The 13346-nt window shown below is 38.6% G+C and overlaps 1 protein-coding gene across 1 annotated transcript in view; it reads right to left on the bottom strand.

Moving 5' to 3' along the window:
• Positions 1-4816: 4816 nt before the first annotated feature.
• LOC127445169 (male-specific lethal 3 homolog) overlaps positions 4817-13346 on the bottom strand; it is a 52359-nt gene continuing 43829 nt past the window's right edge. The window contains exon 13 of the mRNA XM_051705039.1: positions 4817-5976. Coding sequence (XP_051560999.1) covers positions 5886-5976 — 91 coding nt within the window. The 3' untranslated portion in view covers positions 4817-5885. The remainder of the gene's footprint in view (positions 5977-13346) is intronic.

Below are 13346 nucleotides of genomic sequence, written 5' to 3'. Positions count from 1 at the left end.
GTAACACACAGAAAATGTAGTTTAGTGTTTCATGACTCTTTGACAGATACGACTGAATCTTTCAAAGATTTAATTCATCTCACAAAACTTGCATAAATCCAGTGATTTCTTCCTGTGAAGTGCTCATATATCTTCATATGAAGTGCATATTATATCAACCTTAATCAAAACTGTACATCTGGCTCATAAATGTTGCGTGACGACCGCGATGCTCGAAGTAGGCGATCTCCATGACACCACTGTGTCAGCGGTCTCAGAGCGAATCGCATACATTGTGATTGCAAAGTGCTGCTGTATGGAAGGCCAGAGAGACAAAAATTTCTTTAGGCATAACATGTACAGACGTTACATATAGACCAATTTCAGATAAAGAAGACATACAGGTTTGTACGTTTTATTGCGACTAAACATTTAATTTTGTGTACAGGCACCCCTTCCATGGACACATGATTGGTGTAGACGCAACCCTATTTACAGGGAATTAGACTTTATTTGTGTTTATCGTTTATTTATAATCTGGATGACTGAAGGGCACTGGTGGAGGTGCGACAGCAGGCTTAGACAGCTGTGCATTTGATCCGTATTCTGGGAGACCAGTGACTACAGTGAATAGGCCAGTTGAAGTCCAGGGGAGACTGGAAGACAGTGTGGCCCCAGTGAGAGAGAAGGAAATACTGCAGCTGGTGAAAGAGCGGCTCTGCAAGGCATGGAGTAGAAGAGAGGAGCATGAGAAGGAGGGCCTGAAGATATTGTGGGTTTGGGTTAGAGTGAAAAACTAGTGATGGCAAAGCATGAACTAGAAGACCACTTAAAACAGCAGCTTGGGGATCCCCAGAAACAGCCCGCTTAGCACACCCGGATATGTCCCACAGCCAGCGTTGGGAGGGTTACTTTTGAAATGTATTCCACTACAGATTACAGAATACATGCTGTAAAATGTAATTTGTAACGTATTCCGTTAGATTACTCAAGGTCAGTAATGTAATCTAAATACTTTGGATTACTTCTTCAGCACTGGTAGATATTTTCACTTGTTTTGACTATAAAAACTCTGCCAGTACAGTAAGACAAAATACACATGTTAAAAATACATTCTCTGAAAAACAGAAATATCTTATGCAGTGTTGTTTCTAAAACAAGATAAATCAAAATGATCCTGTTTTAAGGATTTTTAGATATTTTTACAGGAAAACAATACAAAAATTATTATCAAGAACATGATTTTTGCCCCAATATCAAAGATCTTACTAGAAAAAAAGAAATGATGATCCAACGTGAATTTTCTAGATATAAATATATGATCGTGTCTGGTAACATGTGCATGTAAAATGGCCAGAAATAGCATTTTAGCTTAGCATAAAGCTGACAATTTACACAAGGTTTATTTCTATTTCTTCTGCTCCAAACTTACTTCAAACTTACTTCTCTGTCTGCTCGTATGAATGTAACACATCATAAGAAAGTGTTTCACCGCTGTTCAAATGCACTTTGGATTGCATCATTTATATGTATAAATGTTTTCCATCTGAAAGGACTAAATATTAAATGAAACAAATGACAATAAAATGCAAAGTAATCCCTTCAGTAATCAAAATACTTTTTGAATGTAACTGTATTCTAATTACCAATGATTTAAACTGTAACTGTAGTGGAATACAGTTACTTATATTTTGTATTTTAAATAAGTAATCCTGTTACATGTATTCCGTTACTCCACAACCCTGCCCACGGCTGGCAGATCCATTAGTGGGATTTGATGTAGCTCCACCCAAATTGAATGAGATTAAGCAGTGGTGGAAAAAGCCAGGGCAACTTCAGCCCCAGACTGGAATGGGATACCGTATAGGCTTAAGAGGTGCACGACAGTTCTTAAATTGGTATGGAGACTATTGAGAGTTGCCTGGAAGAAGCAGTGCATACCCTTGGAATGGCAAAGTGCAGTGGCCATCTTTATACCCACAGTGCAACATGGCTCTCACTGTACATGACATAACTAACAACTAGTTGTCCAGTACTGTTCCGTTCACACAGCACAGGTTTGCCGAAAATGCGGTTGTGAGACATAAAAATTTGCCAGTGTCAGTTCGGTTATAGAATACGGTTGTCACTGTTACGTCCCCTGGGACATATATTTTGTGTTACTGTGCTGATGACCTATAAATGTATTGTTGAGGTGTGCTGTGTGTTTCCATGTGCCTTTCCTTGTTGCCACTCCCCTATCCCTTTAGCAGGTTCATGTGTGCCAGCTGTGACTGGCTCCACAGAGGAGTGGTGATGTACAAAAGGCCCACATGAGAGAGAGATACTGAGGATATTTCCTCCACACAGACCTGTCCTTTCTCTTGGTACCAGCGGTTGTGTGTGCCATATTGAATAATTATTGTTGTAAAATAATTGTCGCAGTGCTATACAGTTTGTTGTTGTGTAACACAAATGGCTAAGAGTGTTGGCTTAATTAGCCAGGCCCTTTTTCTGAGAGCTTTAAGTTATCATCTTGTGGGATATTCTGTAGGAAGGGGGATGCCATTTATTTTGAGAGTACCCTGATTTTCTCCTGTTTCTATACAGAGAGGGAGATAGAGAAGTTTATTGTTGTTAATTTTGTTTTCTTTTGACTTTAGGCAAGTTGTGTCTAAACCCTCCTATGAAGGCTGTCTTTTGTTAGTTGTTTTGGCCGTTTCCCCTCCTGAAGCCTATGATTATGTTTATCCCACTGTTATTTAATACAAATTATATTTGTTTTCCTTGTTAAACTCGTGTTGACGTGATTTGTTGTGGTACTGGGACCTGGAGACCTCCCGCGCTCTCTCCAATATTTTTGTTACCCACCTTCCCTTACCCCTAGACTTCGGAAGGGGGCTGTAACAGTCACTCTCAAAAATAACCAAACTGTGTGTGAACGTAACCGTATTAAGCACTCAAAAATGTATATAAACTAGTATTTCAATTAATATGAGGTCATGGAAAGTATAATAATTACAGGTTAACACTATATAACAGTGACTAAAAACAAAATGTTCTTCATTTCTGTATGTTCTGAGTTCTGCAGCCTCCTTTCCAAATGGTTACCGATTAGAACAAAATAAAAGAACAGGTCATTTTAAAGATGACAGTACTCTGCACTAAGGGGTGCCTGAAATACCAATTGTTGCAAATCTCACAAGAGAAACAAGCAACCTGGACTAAAAAACCAAACAAACCCAAAATAAGTCACTTGTCTCAACAAAAGCAAAGATTAGCAAATCATTGTTTTCCTGTGTGGTGCATTTATCAGCATAGAAATCATAACATGCATACAGGTAATTACAATTATAACAGTTAAGTATAATTTTAATTACAGATCTGCTTCCAAGTCAAAACCCAACAGCATCAAATCTGTATTAATGGATCATATCTTACAATTATTCAGTGAAGAATCAACTGAGAAATGAACTTTTTACCTCTAATAATGTTTCCTTGTATCTGGATTAGCCGTGCATGTATATGTAATAATTATACATAGTTGTTAAAAAGGTTTTTATTCACAGAATGCTTCATCCACAAGGCGCATGTGTGAAGCAGCAGTTTCCTTCAGGTATCACGTTTAATTGTTTCGGCAACAGGAAGTGATGTAGTTCCAGACATTTACTGATAAACCTTTGGCCTTTAGTTTCATGAAAATAATCAGAATGAAATTAACCGGTTACAAGCATTTCAAAATAACTTCACTCCAAAACAACTGGAAATCACTTTGTTCTGTTTTTCAGTTACGTTCTGCTAAAATTCAATTCGTTTTCAGTTTTTGTTTTCTTCCCTTGAACCTTTTTAGTCCTTGGTTTGTATGCAAACCTATAAAATGTAGTGTAGTGTAAATCGTTAAAACATTTTTCATTTACATGTGTCTTTTTTTTATAGTCTCTGCACCCAGAGCCATGGAGTACAAAACCAAAACCATTCCCTCACTGCTGCATTTGGGACGCTTCTGGGACATTAAACCTCACCGCTCACACGTGCAATGTGAAGGCTTTAAAAGTTTCTGACTAATAACTGCTAAAGCTTTTCAGATACAGCAACTAAATTTGGGACAGACCTTCAGACTGTTTTGATTAAGGTTGCCATGAATTTTCAAACAGATTGTACTTACAATATTCACAGAGCGGGCAATCAAAACACTGGAAAAACCCCACAGACTTGCACTGACAGAATGCTTGTGAATTAAAGGGAAAAATACAAATTCTCTCATGAATGTGAATGACTTTCTTTCTTCTGCAGAACACAAATGAAGATTTTTAGAAGAATATTTCAGCTCTGTAGGTCCATACAATGCAAGTGAATGGTGATCAGAACTTTGAAGCTCCAAAAAACACATAAAGGCAGAATAAAAGTAACCCATAAGACTCCAGTGGATTAATCCATGTCTTCAGAAGTGATATGATAGGTGTGGGTGAGAAACAGATCAATATTTAAGTTCCTTTTTTTATTACTATAAATCTCTCTCTTTGACCATCCCCAAACAGTAAGTGGCTGAAAGTGTAGATTTACAGTAAAAAAAATGACTGATTTGTTTCTCACCCACACCAATCATATTTCTTCTGAAGACATGGATTAAACCACTGGAGTCTTATGGATTACATCTATGCTGCATTTATGTGCTATTTTGGAGCTTCAAAGTTCTGGTCACCATTCACTTCCATTGTATGGACCTACAGAGCTGAAATATTCTTCTAAAAATCTTCATTTGTGTTCTGCAGAAGAAAGAAAGTCATACACATCTGGGATGGCATGAGGGTGAGTAAATGATGAGAGAAATGTAAAAAAAAAACTCAAAATGTCAACAAACCTTTGTTTACCTTTAATCTGCTTCACAATAATGACTGTACTTTGAGTCCCTTATTTGAAAAAGACGTCGCTGGGATTTTGGAGAATTTCAATGCATATCTATTTTTACTTTATTCAATCCCCATGCAAGTCAGTCACAGATCAGCATTTTCCTTAAAACTACAGTACCTGATGAGATGGGTCTAATTATACCACCTTGGTGTGTTCAGGTTTGCTGACATGCCTTTGGAGGATAGGAGTTTGAAGAAAAGTTGTGTGGCTGAAGTTAGAAATATGTCTGAAATTGCTTACAGTCCCTTTAAAGTTTAAGTGTCACCATAATGACACACTTTAAAGATCATTGATAATTTACAAATAATAAAGACATGTCTACATTATTTTCAACAGCAGTTCTTTTGTGCATGCCTTAAGACAGAATAAAAAGGTGAACACAAATAAGAAACAAATATACAGTTACAGAAAGAAATGGGAATAATGTACATGCCAGCCCTTTCCTATTTTCTCATGATTAAAAAAGAAATTAAATCTATTAATATTGAGGGCTTTATACACAGGAAATTACAAATCAAATTAAAAAAAATAATGAAACCACAATAATTCTATGTAGCAGGAACAAACTTGTAATAAAAGTCTCTTGCACAGTTGCTTAAGCACATATAGAAGGAAAAGAGAAGGCTGCTGCAGAATGGGGAAGGCGAGGACAAAAACAGTCCGATTTTCTTTTATAGAAGAAAAAAAGAGAAGCACAAGCTTGAAGTAATGGGGTCTTCCCTGTATCCTATCGAATAGCCAAAAAATAAGAAATGGACGTCCATTGTTTCAACACTAAATCAAAAATGCTTTAAGAAATAAGCATAATAATAACAATAATAAAAAAACCTTTGCAAATTGTACAACACTGTAATGCAAGTTCTCAGAAAGGTAAACAGGTTAAGTTAGAAATGGACAGGTGGAAATGGTCCAAAGAAACGAACAGGATCCACAGGCAAAAAGAAAAGGCACAGAAGCAAAACTTTGGAGGGGCACAGCTCAGCAAAATTTCTCTCCATTAGGGGCTCTTAGTAGACTCAACGTGGCTGCTTCATGTTGTAATGTGCTTCAGTTGCAGACACATAAACAGATTCTGGAAAGAAGTCCTCATGAAACTCTGCCAAAAACCTAAGATGGAAACAAAACGTGAGAAATCAATTGACTTAAAGTAGAGACGAGTTTATATAAATTAAAATATAGCTGCAAGCAGCAATTAACAGGGCTCAAGCATTCAAGGTCCTTTAAGTGCATTTCATTAAAGATATAAATGACTATAGAACCTAAAATAGAGATAAAATACCACCATTTTCAGAAGCAACAGGTTGAGGACCACAGAGTCATGGCCTTTTTTTAACATTCCTGGCTGTTATAGTGCCACCTGGGGGGGGGGGGGGGGGGTAATAATTATTGATCTAGGCTGTCCACAGATTCTTTTCTTTTTCATTTTCGTCTGTGAAATACAGTTCAGGAGATAGGTTAGTTAGGCCTTAAGCAGCTAAGCAAGCATATCCAAATAATCCAATGAGACCAAAATCATCATTTTAAATTAAGCAGCTTGAAGGTTATTTGTAGATTTACACCTTTTTTTTTATTTTTTTTTTTTATAACTTTTGACCACTAAGTGGTGGCATGCTGAAACTTCACATGGAATCTCAGGACTTGATCATGAGGTCAAATACAAAGTTTGGTATTGGTAACATGATTTTAGCCTTAAGTATTTAAAAGTTCTCATAAAAAATAAAAATAAAAAAAAATTATAATATATATATATATATATATATATATATATATATATATATATATATATATATATATACACACACACACACACACACATACATACACACACACAATTTTTTTTTTTTTTTTTTTTCAGATTTCTGCACCACTAGGTGGTGCTGGAAGTATAGGAAGTGTGGAGTTCCATGGCTAATTGGGTATCATCATACTCAGCATGACCCAAAGAATCTAAAGGGATCAAACGTTAAAAGCATTTGTAAAAAGTTCTCTATCTCTTTTGACTACAAGGTGGCACTGGCCCCAATCTTTGTAGGTACCCAAATGGCATGGCGCTGATAATGCATACTAAGTTTCTTAACGATATGCCAATGTGTTTGTAAAATATTGCATTTTACAACTAAATTCAAATTAGCTGACGCCCAATATAGCCAACATAGCAAAATTGGATATCACTCAACTCTGTGTGCCCCAAGGAATCTGAAGAGACCAGTCTCTGGAAGTTACAAGCAGAAACAGCCATTTTTTCATATCTTGACCACTAGGTGGTGCTGTGCTAAAATGTGCAGGTACCATCAAGTCATGAAGGCTATTACATACACTGATCAGCCACAACATTAAAACCACCTGCCTAATACTGTTAGCAGTCATATCACCCTGCAGTGCAGCTCTCGCCTGGCTGCCCACTAAAGCTAAGCAGGGTTGAGTCTGGCCAGTTCCTGGATGGGAGAACTCCTGGGGAAAACAAATGTTGCTGCTGGAAGTTGTATTAAGGAAGCCAAAAGGGGGTGCTCACCCTGCGGTCTGTGTGGGTCCTAATGCCCCAGTGTAATGATGGGGACACTATAAAAAAGCACCGTCTCGTAAAACGAGATCCTTACTCTCTGTGGTCATTAAAAATCCCAGGCACTTCTTGTAAAGAGTAGGGGTATAACCCCGGTGTCCTGGCCAAAATTCCCCCCAATGGCCCTTATCTATCATGGCCTCTTAATAATCCCCATCCCTGAATTGGCTACATCACTCTACTCTCCTCTCCACCAATAGCTGGTGTGTGGTGGGCATTCTGGCGCACAATGGCTGCCGTCGCATCATCCAGGTGGATGCTGCACACTGGTGGTGGAGATTCCCCCTATACTATATAAAAGCACTTTGAGTGCCTAGAAAAGTGCTATATAAAATGTAAGAAATTATTATTAATTATTAATATTGTGTAGGTCCCCCTCGTGCCGCCAAAAGAGCGCCAACCTGCATCTCAGAATAGCATTCAGAGATGATATCCTTCTCACCTCAATTGTACAGAGCGCTGTCAGTTTGAACCAGTCTGGCCATTCTCTGTTGACCTCTCTCATCAACAAGACGTTTCCGTCCACAGAACTGCCCCTCACTGGATGTTTTTTGTTTTTGGCACCATTCTGAGTAAATTCTAGAGACTGTTGTGAATTTACTCAGAATGGTGCCAAAAACAAAAAACATCCAGTGAGCGGCAGTTCTGTGGATGGAAATGTCTTGTTGATGAGAGAGGTCAGCAGAGAATGGCCAGACTGGTTCAAACTGATAAAGTCTACGGTAACTCAGATAACCACTCTGTACAACTGTGGTGAGAAGAATATCATCTCTGAATGCTATTCTGAGATGCTGGTTGGTGCTGTTTTGGCGGCATGAGGAGGACCTACATAATATTAGGCATGTGCTTTTAATGTTGTGGCTGATCTGTGTATACCCAGTTTAGTTTTAATACGCTAATCCATTGCGAAGATACAGCCTCACTTTCACTTTGGCGTGCTCGTATTCAAATTCGTTAAAGCATTATTTATTTATCTATTTATTTATTCAATTTAGATTTACAGGGACAGTGCACATCAATTAACATTTCAGTATATGCGCCAGTTTAGCTTTTACAGCTAATTTTCAACTGTAGTCCCTAGTTATATAAGAACGGTTTGGTTTATCAAAAAGCTTTTAATAACTTTTTGTTTTCAGTGTCCCTAGATAATACAGTTTAAGTCAGAAGTTTACATACACTTAGGTTGAAGTCATTAAAACTCATTTTTTAACCACTCCATAGATTTAATATTAGCAAACTATAGTTTTGGCAAGTCGTTAAGAACATCTACTTTGTGCATGACATGAGTAATTTTTCCAACAATTGTTTACAGACAGATTGTTTCACTTTTAATTGACTATATCACAATTCCAGTGGGTCAGAAGTTTATATAAACAAAGTTAGTGTCTTTAAGCAGCTTGGAAAATTCCAGAAAATGATGTCAAGCCTTTAGACAATTAGCTTCATACAGGAGGTATCCTGAATTGTACCTGTGAATGTATTTTAAGGCCTACCTTCAAACTCAGTGCCTCTTTTCTTGACATCATGGGAAAATTAAAATCAGCCAAGACCTCAGAAAAAAAATTTGTGGACCACCACAAGTCTGGTTCATCCTTGGGAGCAATTTCTAAATGCCTGAAGATACCACGTTCATCTATACGAACAATAGTACACAAGTATAAACACCAAGAGACCACGCAGCCATCATACCGCTCAGGAAGGAGACGCATTCTGTCTCCTAGAGATGAACGTAGTTTGGTGTGAAAAGTGCAAATCAATCCCAGAACAACAGCAAAGGACCTTGTGAAGATGCTGGAGGAAACAGGCAGACAAGTATCTATATCCACAGTAAAACGAGTCCTATATCAACATAACCTGAAAGGCTGCTTCCGCAAGGAAGAAACCACTGCTCCAAAACCACCATAAAAAAGCCAGACTACAGTTTGCAAGTGCACATGGGGACAAAGATCTTACTTTTGGAGAAATGTCCTCTGGTCTGATGAAACAAAAATTGAACTGTTTGGCCATAATGACCATTGTTATGATTGGAGGAAAAATGGTGAGGCTTGCAAGCCGAAGAACACCATCCCAACCGTGAAGCATGGGGGTGGCAGCATCATGTTGTGGGGGTGCTTTGCTGCAGGAGGGACTGGTGCACTTCACAAAATAGATGGCATCATGAGGAAGGAAAGTTATGTGGATATACTGAAGCAACATCTCAAGACATCAACCAGGAAGTTAAAGCTCGGTCGCAAATGGATCTTCCAAATGGACAATGACCCCAAGCATACCATCACAAAGCCCTGATTCAATCCGATAGAAAATTTGTGGGCAGAACTGAAAAAGCGTGTGCGAGTAAGGAGGCCAACAAACCTGACTCAGTTACACCAGTTCTGTCTGGAGGAATGAGCCAAAATTCTAGCAACTTATTGTGAGAAGCTTATGGAAGGATACCCAAAACATTTGACCCAAGTTAAACAATTTAAAGGCAATGCTAACAAATACTAACAAAGTGTATATAAACTTCTGACCCACTGGGAATGTGATGAAAGAAATAAAGCTGAAATAAATCATTATCTCTACTATTATTACATTTCACATTCTTTTTTTTTATTATTTTTTATTTTATTAACAATTTTTATTGATCCCATTCACAAATTAAATAAATATAACAGAAAATACGGAATCAGATTATATAAATTAAGCCCCTTCCCATGAACATTCCCCCCACCCGACACAAACACGTACTCTAGTGGTCATAATTATTTAGAACATAAAAAAAACGTATACTTAAGAATGCAAATTTAAAACTACAAATCCCTCTCCACTGCCCCTCCCCGAGAACCTCCAAAAAGGCCAAATATCTACCCCACTCCCTATTAAACAAATCCCATTTTCCCAGCCTTCTATATATTACCACCTTAAATGTCGCCACCCCGCCCATCTCTGTGTACCACTCCAGCCGACTTCCAACCCTTAAGAATGATCCGTCTGCCGATCATAACTCCAGCTAGGACCCAACTTTTTATATATCCATCCCCTATAGTAATGACCACCCCATCGCCTAAGATACAGAGTCTGGGGCAAAATAAAAATTGAGTGTTCAATACGTGTTACACACATAAAACCCTGGACCCTCAAACAAAATTCTTGGATCTTAACACACCACCAAAAAACATGGGTTGTGTCCCCATCTTCTGATTGGCATCGCCAGCAGGTGGGTGTGTCTTTAAGACCAAGCCTATACAATCTAGAGGAGGTCCAACAGAATCTATGTAAAATCTTAAATTGCATCAGATGCACCCTTGCATTTCTAGATGTAGACTTGACGTTTGACTAGATATTTTTTTAGAATCCTAGCCCACACTCCCTCCTCCAATACCAAGTTTAAATCTTTTTCCCATAATCTCTTGATAGAAGTTAAAGCTCCGTCCCCCAGACTCTGAATTAGCAGGGAGTAATACACTGATGCCTCATGACCTTTTCCAAAAGCAGTAATCACCTCTCCCAGAGTATCTTTTGTTTTAGAGGGGGGTGTACGCTACTCCCAAAAATAGTACAGAGCAGGTGGCGCAGCTGTAAATACCTAAAGAACTGAGATATGGGAATCCTAAAATGTTGAACCATATTTTCAAAGGATCTCAGCACTCCACTTTCATATAGGTCACCGAGTGTATTAACCCCCCTCACAATCCACTCTGACCAGCAGAAAGGGGACTTATTAATACATAATTTTGGGTTCATCCATATGCTCGAGGCAACATTTAAATAAATGTCCAAATTAAACACTCTGGACACTTTTATCAATATTGAGTGCACATGCGAGATAATGGGGTGTAACTTAACTTCTCAGATTAGTTTAATTGAAAGGCTTTGCAATGACGAAATAGAGGCAAGAACTTCCTGTTCAATAAAAAACCAGGGAGGGGCTCTCTCAGGTGGAAGCGACCAATGAGCCAAATGTCTGAGACGGAATGCATGATAATAAAACAAAATCTTGGGTAGGCCTAGCCCACCTTTGTCAATCGGCCTATGTAACTTGTTGAAATGTAATCTGGGACGTTTACCATTCCAAATGAAGGACTTCACTATGCTATCAAATTGCTTGAAATAAGAGAGGAGGACATCTACAGGGAGAGACTGTAGCAGGTAACACAATTCATTTTAATAACGTTAACCTTCCCAATCATGGATAAATGTAATGAAGCCCACCTGCCCACATCGCTCGAAAACCTTTTTATTAAAGGGTCAAAATTAACTAACTAAATCAAACAAATTTGCTGGGAATAAAATGCCCAAATAATTAATGCCCTGTTTGGGCCACTGGAAGGCGCCCGGCTGAAAAGCCATCACTGGGCAGTACGCTGTCAGAGCCAAAGCTTCGGATTTAGACCAATTAACTCTGAGAACTTAGAAAAGGAATTAATAATTCTGTGGAGAAAAGGCACAGATCTAGTAGGGTCGGAGACGAATAATAAAATATCATCTGAGTAAAGCAAAAGCTTATGCGCTGCATACCTCCTGCCACCACCCCTGGAAAATCATCTTTCTTTCTAATCGTGGCTGCTAATGGTTCCAGGGCAAGACAGAACAATACTGGGGAAAGAGGGCAACTCTGAAGGGTGCCCCTATCCAGAGTAAAATAATCTGAAATTAATCCATTTGTTTGTACCGCCACTACAGGGTGTCTATAAAGTAACTTAATCCATCCAATAAAAGTATTCCCGAACCGGTTTATTTCCAAAATCGTAAAAAGATAATCCCATTCTACCATTTCAGACACCTTTTCAGCGTCAAGTAAGATGGCAGCGACCGGAGCTTGATCATTCACCACTGACAACATGATATTGATGAAACGCCTAATGTTATCAGAAGAGCCCTAGCCCCGAATAAACCCCACCTGATCTATATGTATAAGAGATGTCATAACTTTACGGTTAGCCAAAATTTTTGACAATATTTTAACATCTAGCTGGATCAGGGAAATTGCATGGTAACTCTTACACTCACTTGGGTCTTTGTCCTTTTTAAGAATCAGACTGATCCGGGCTTGTGTCATGGTTGGCGGAAGCCTTCCATTCTTTAATGATTCCATATAAACTTCTAGCAAAAGTGGAGCCAGTTCTGCAGCATAAGATCTAAAAACTTCAGCGGCAAAGCCATCTGGCCCCCCTCGCCAAGTTCCTCCAAGGTTATCTCAGAATCAAGAGATTTTTTTTGCTCAGTCGTTAGTTTAGGAAGTTCTAATGGTTCCACAAAGGAACAATAGAGATGAAGATAGAATTATTTAAATGCATTATTAATATCAATGCTGAGGTAAATATTTATAAATATTATATATGTATTTCAATTGTGTCAATTCTCTGAGGCCATTAGATGACATTCGGAGCTTCAGCTCTGCCTCAGCACTTTTAATATTCCCTTCCAATTCCACGAGTTCTTGTGCTTTGGATTTTTTGGTGAATGAGGCATACTGTATGATTCAGCCCCTAAGAACCGCCTTATGTGCCTCCCAAGCCACGCCCACAGAGGATCCTGAGGACCAGTTGGTCTCCATATACATTTACATTTATGCATTTGGCAGACGCTTTATTACAGGGACAATCCCCCTGGAGCAACCTGGAGTTAAGTGCCTTGCTCAAGGACACAATGGTGATGGCTGTGGGGATTGAACCAACAACCTTTTGCTTACCAGTTCAGTGCTTTAGTCCACTACACCACCACCGCCACTCCATATAAACATTGATTTCAGCCTTTAGCATTTGCTGGAATTCAGGATTATGCAAATGGAATACATTAAAGCATCATCTATATGATTTCCCTTTCTCCATATGTGGCAACACCTCTAAACTCACCAGGGTGTGATCTGAGACTAAAATGTTTCCAATTGAGCAATCAACAACAGATGAAATGAGGGACTTAGATATATAAAATGTAT

This window comes from Myxocyprinus asiaticus, chromosome 8, assembly GCF_019703515.2.
Source record: "Myxocyprinus asiaticus isolate MX2 ecotype Aquarium Trade chromosome 8, UBuf_Myxa_2, whole genome shotgun sequence".
Classification (NCBI taxonomy): domain Eukaryota; kingdom Metazoa; phylum Chordata; class Actinopteri; order Cypriniformes; family Catostomidae; genus Myxocyprinus; species Myxocyprinus asiaticus.
This window is presented reverse-complemented; position numbering and strand designations above follow the sequence as displayed.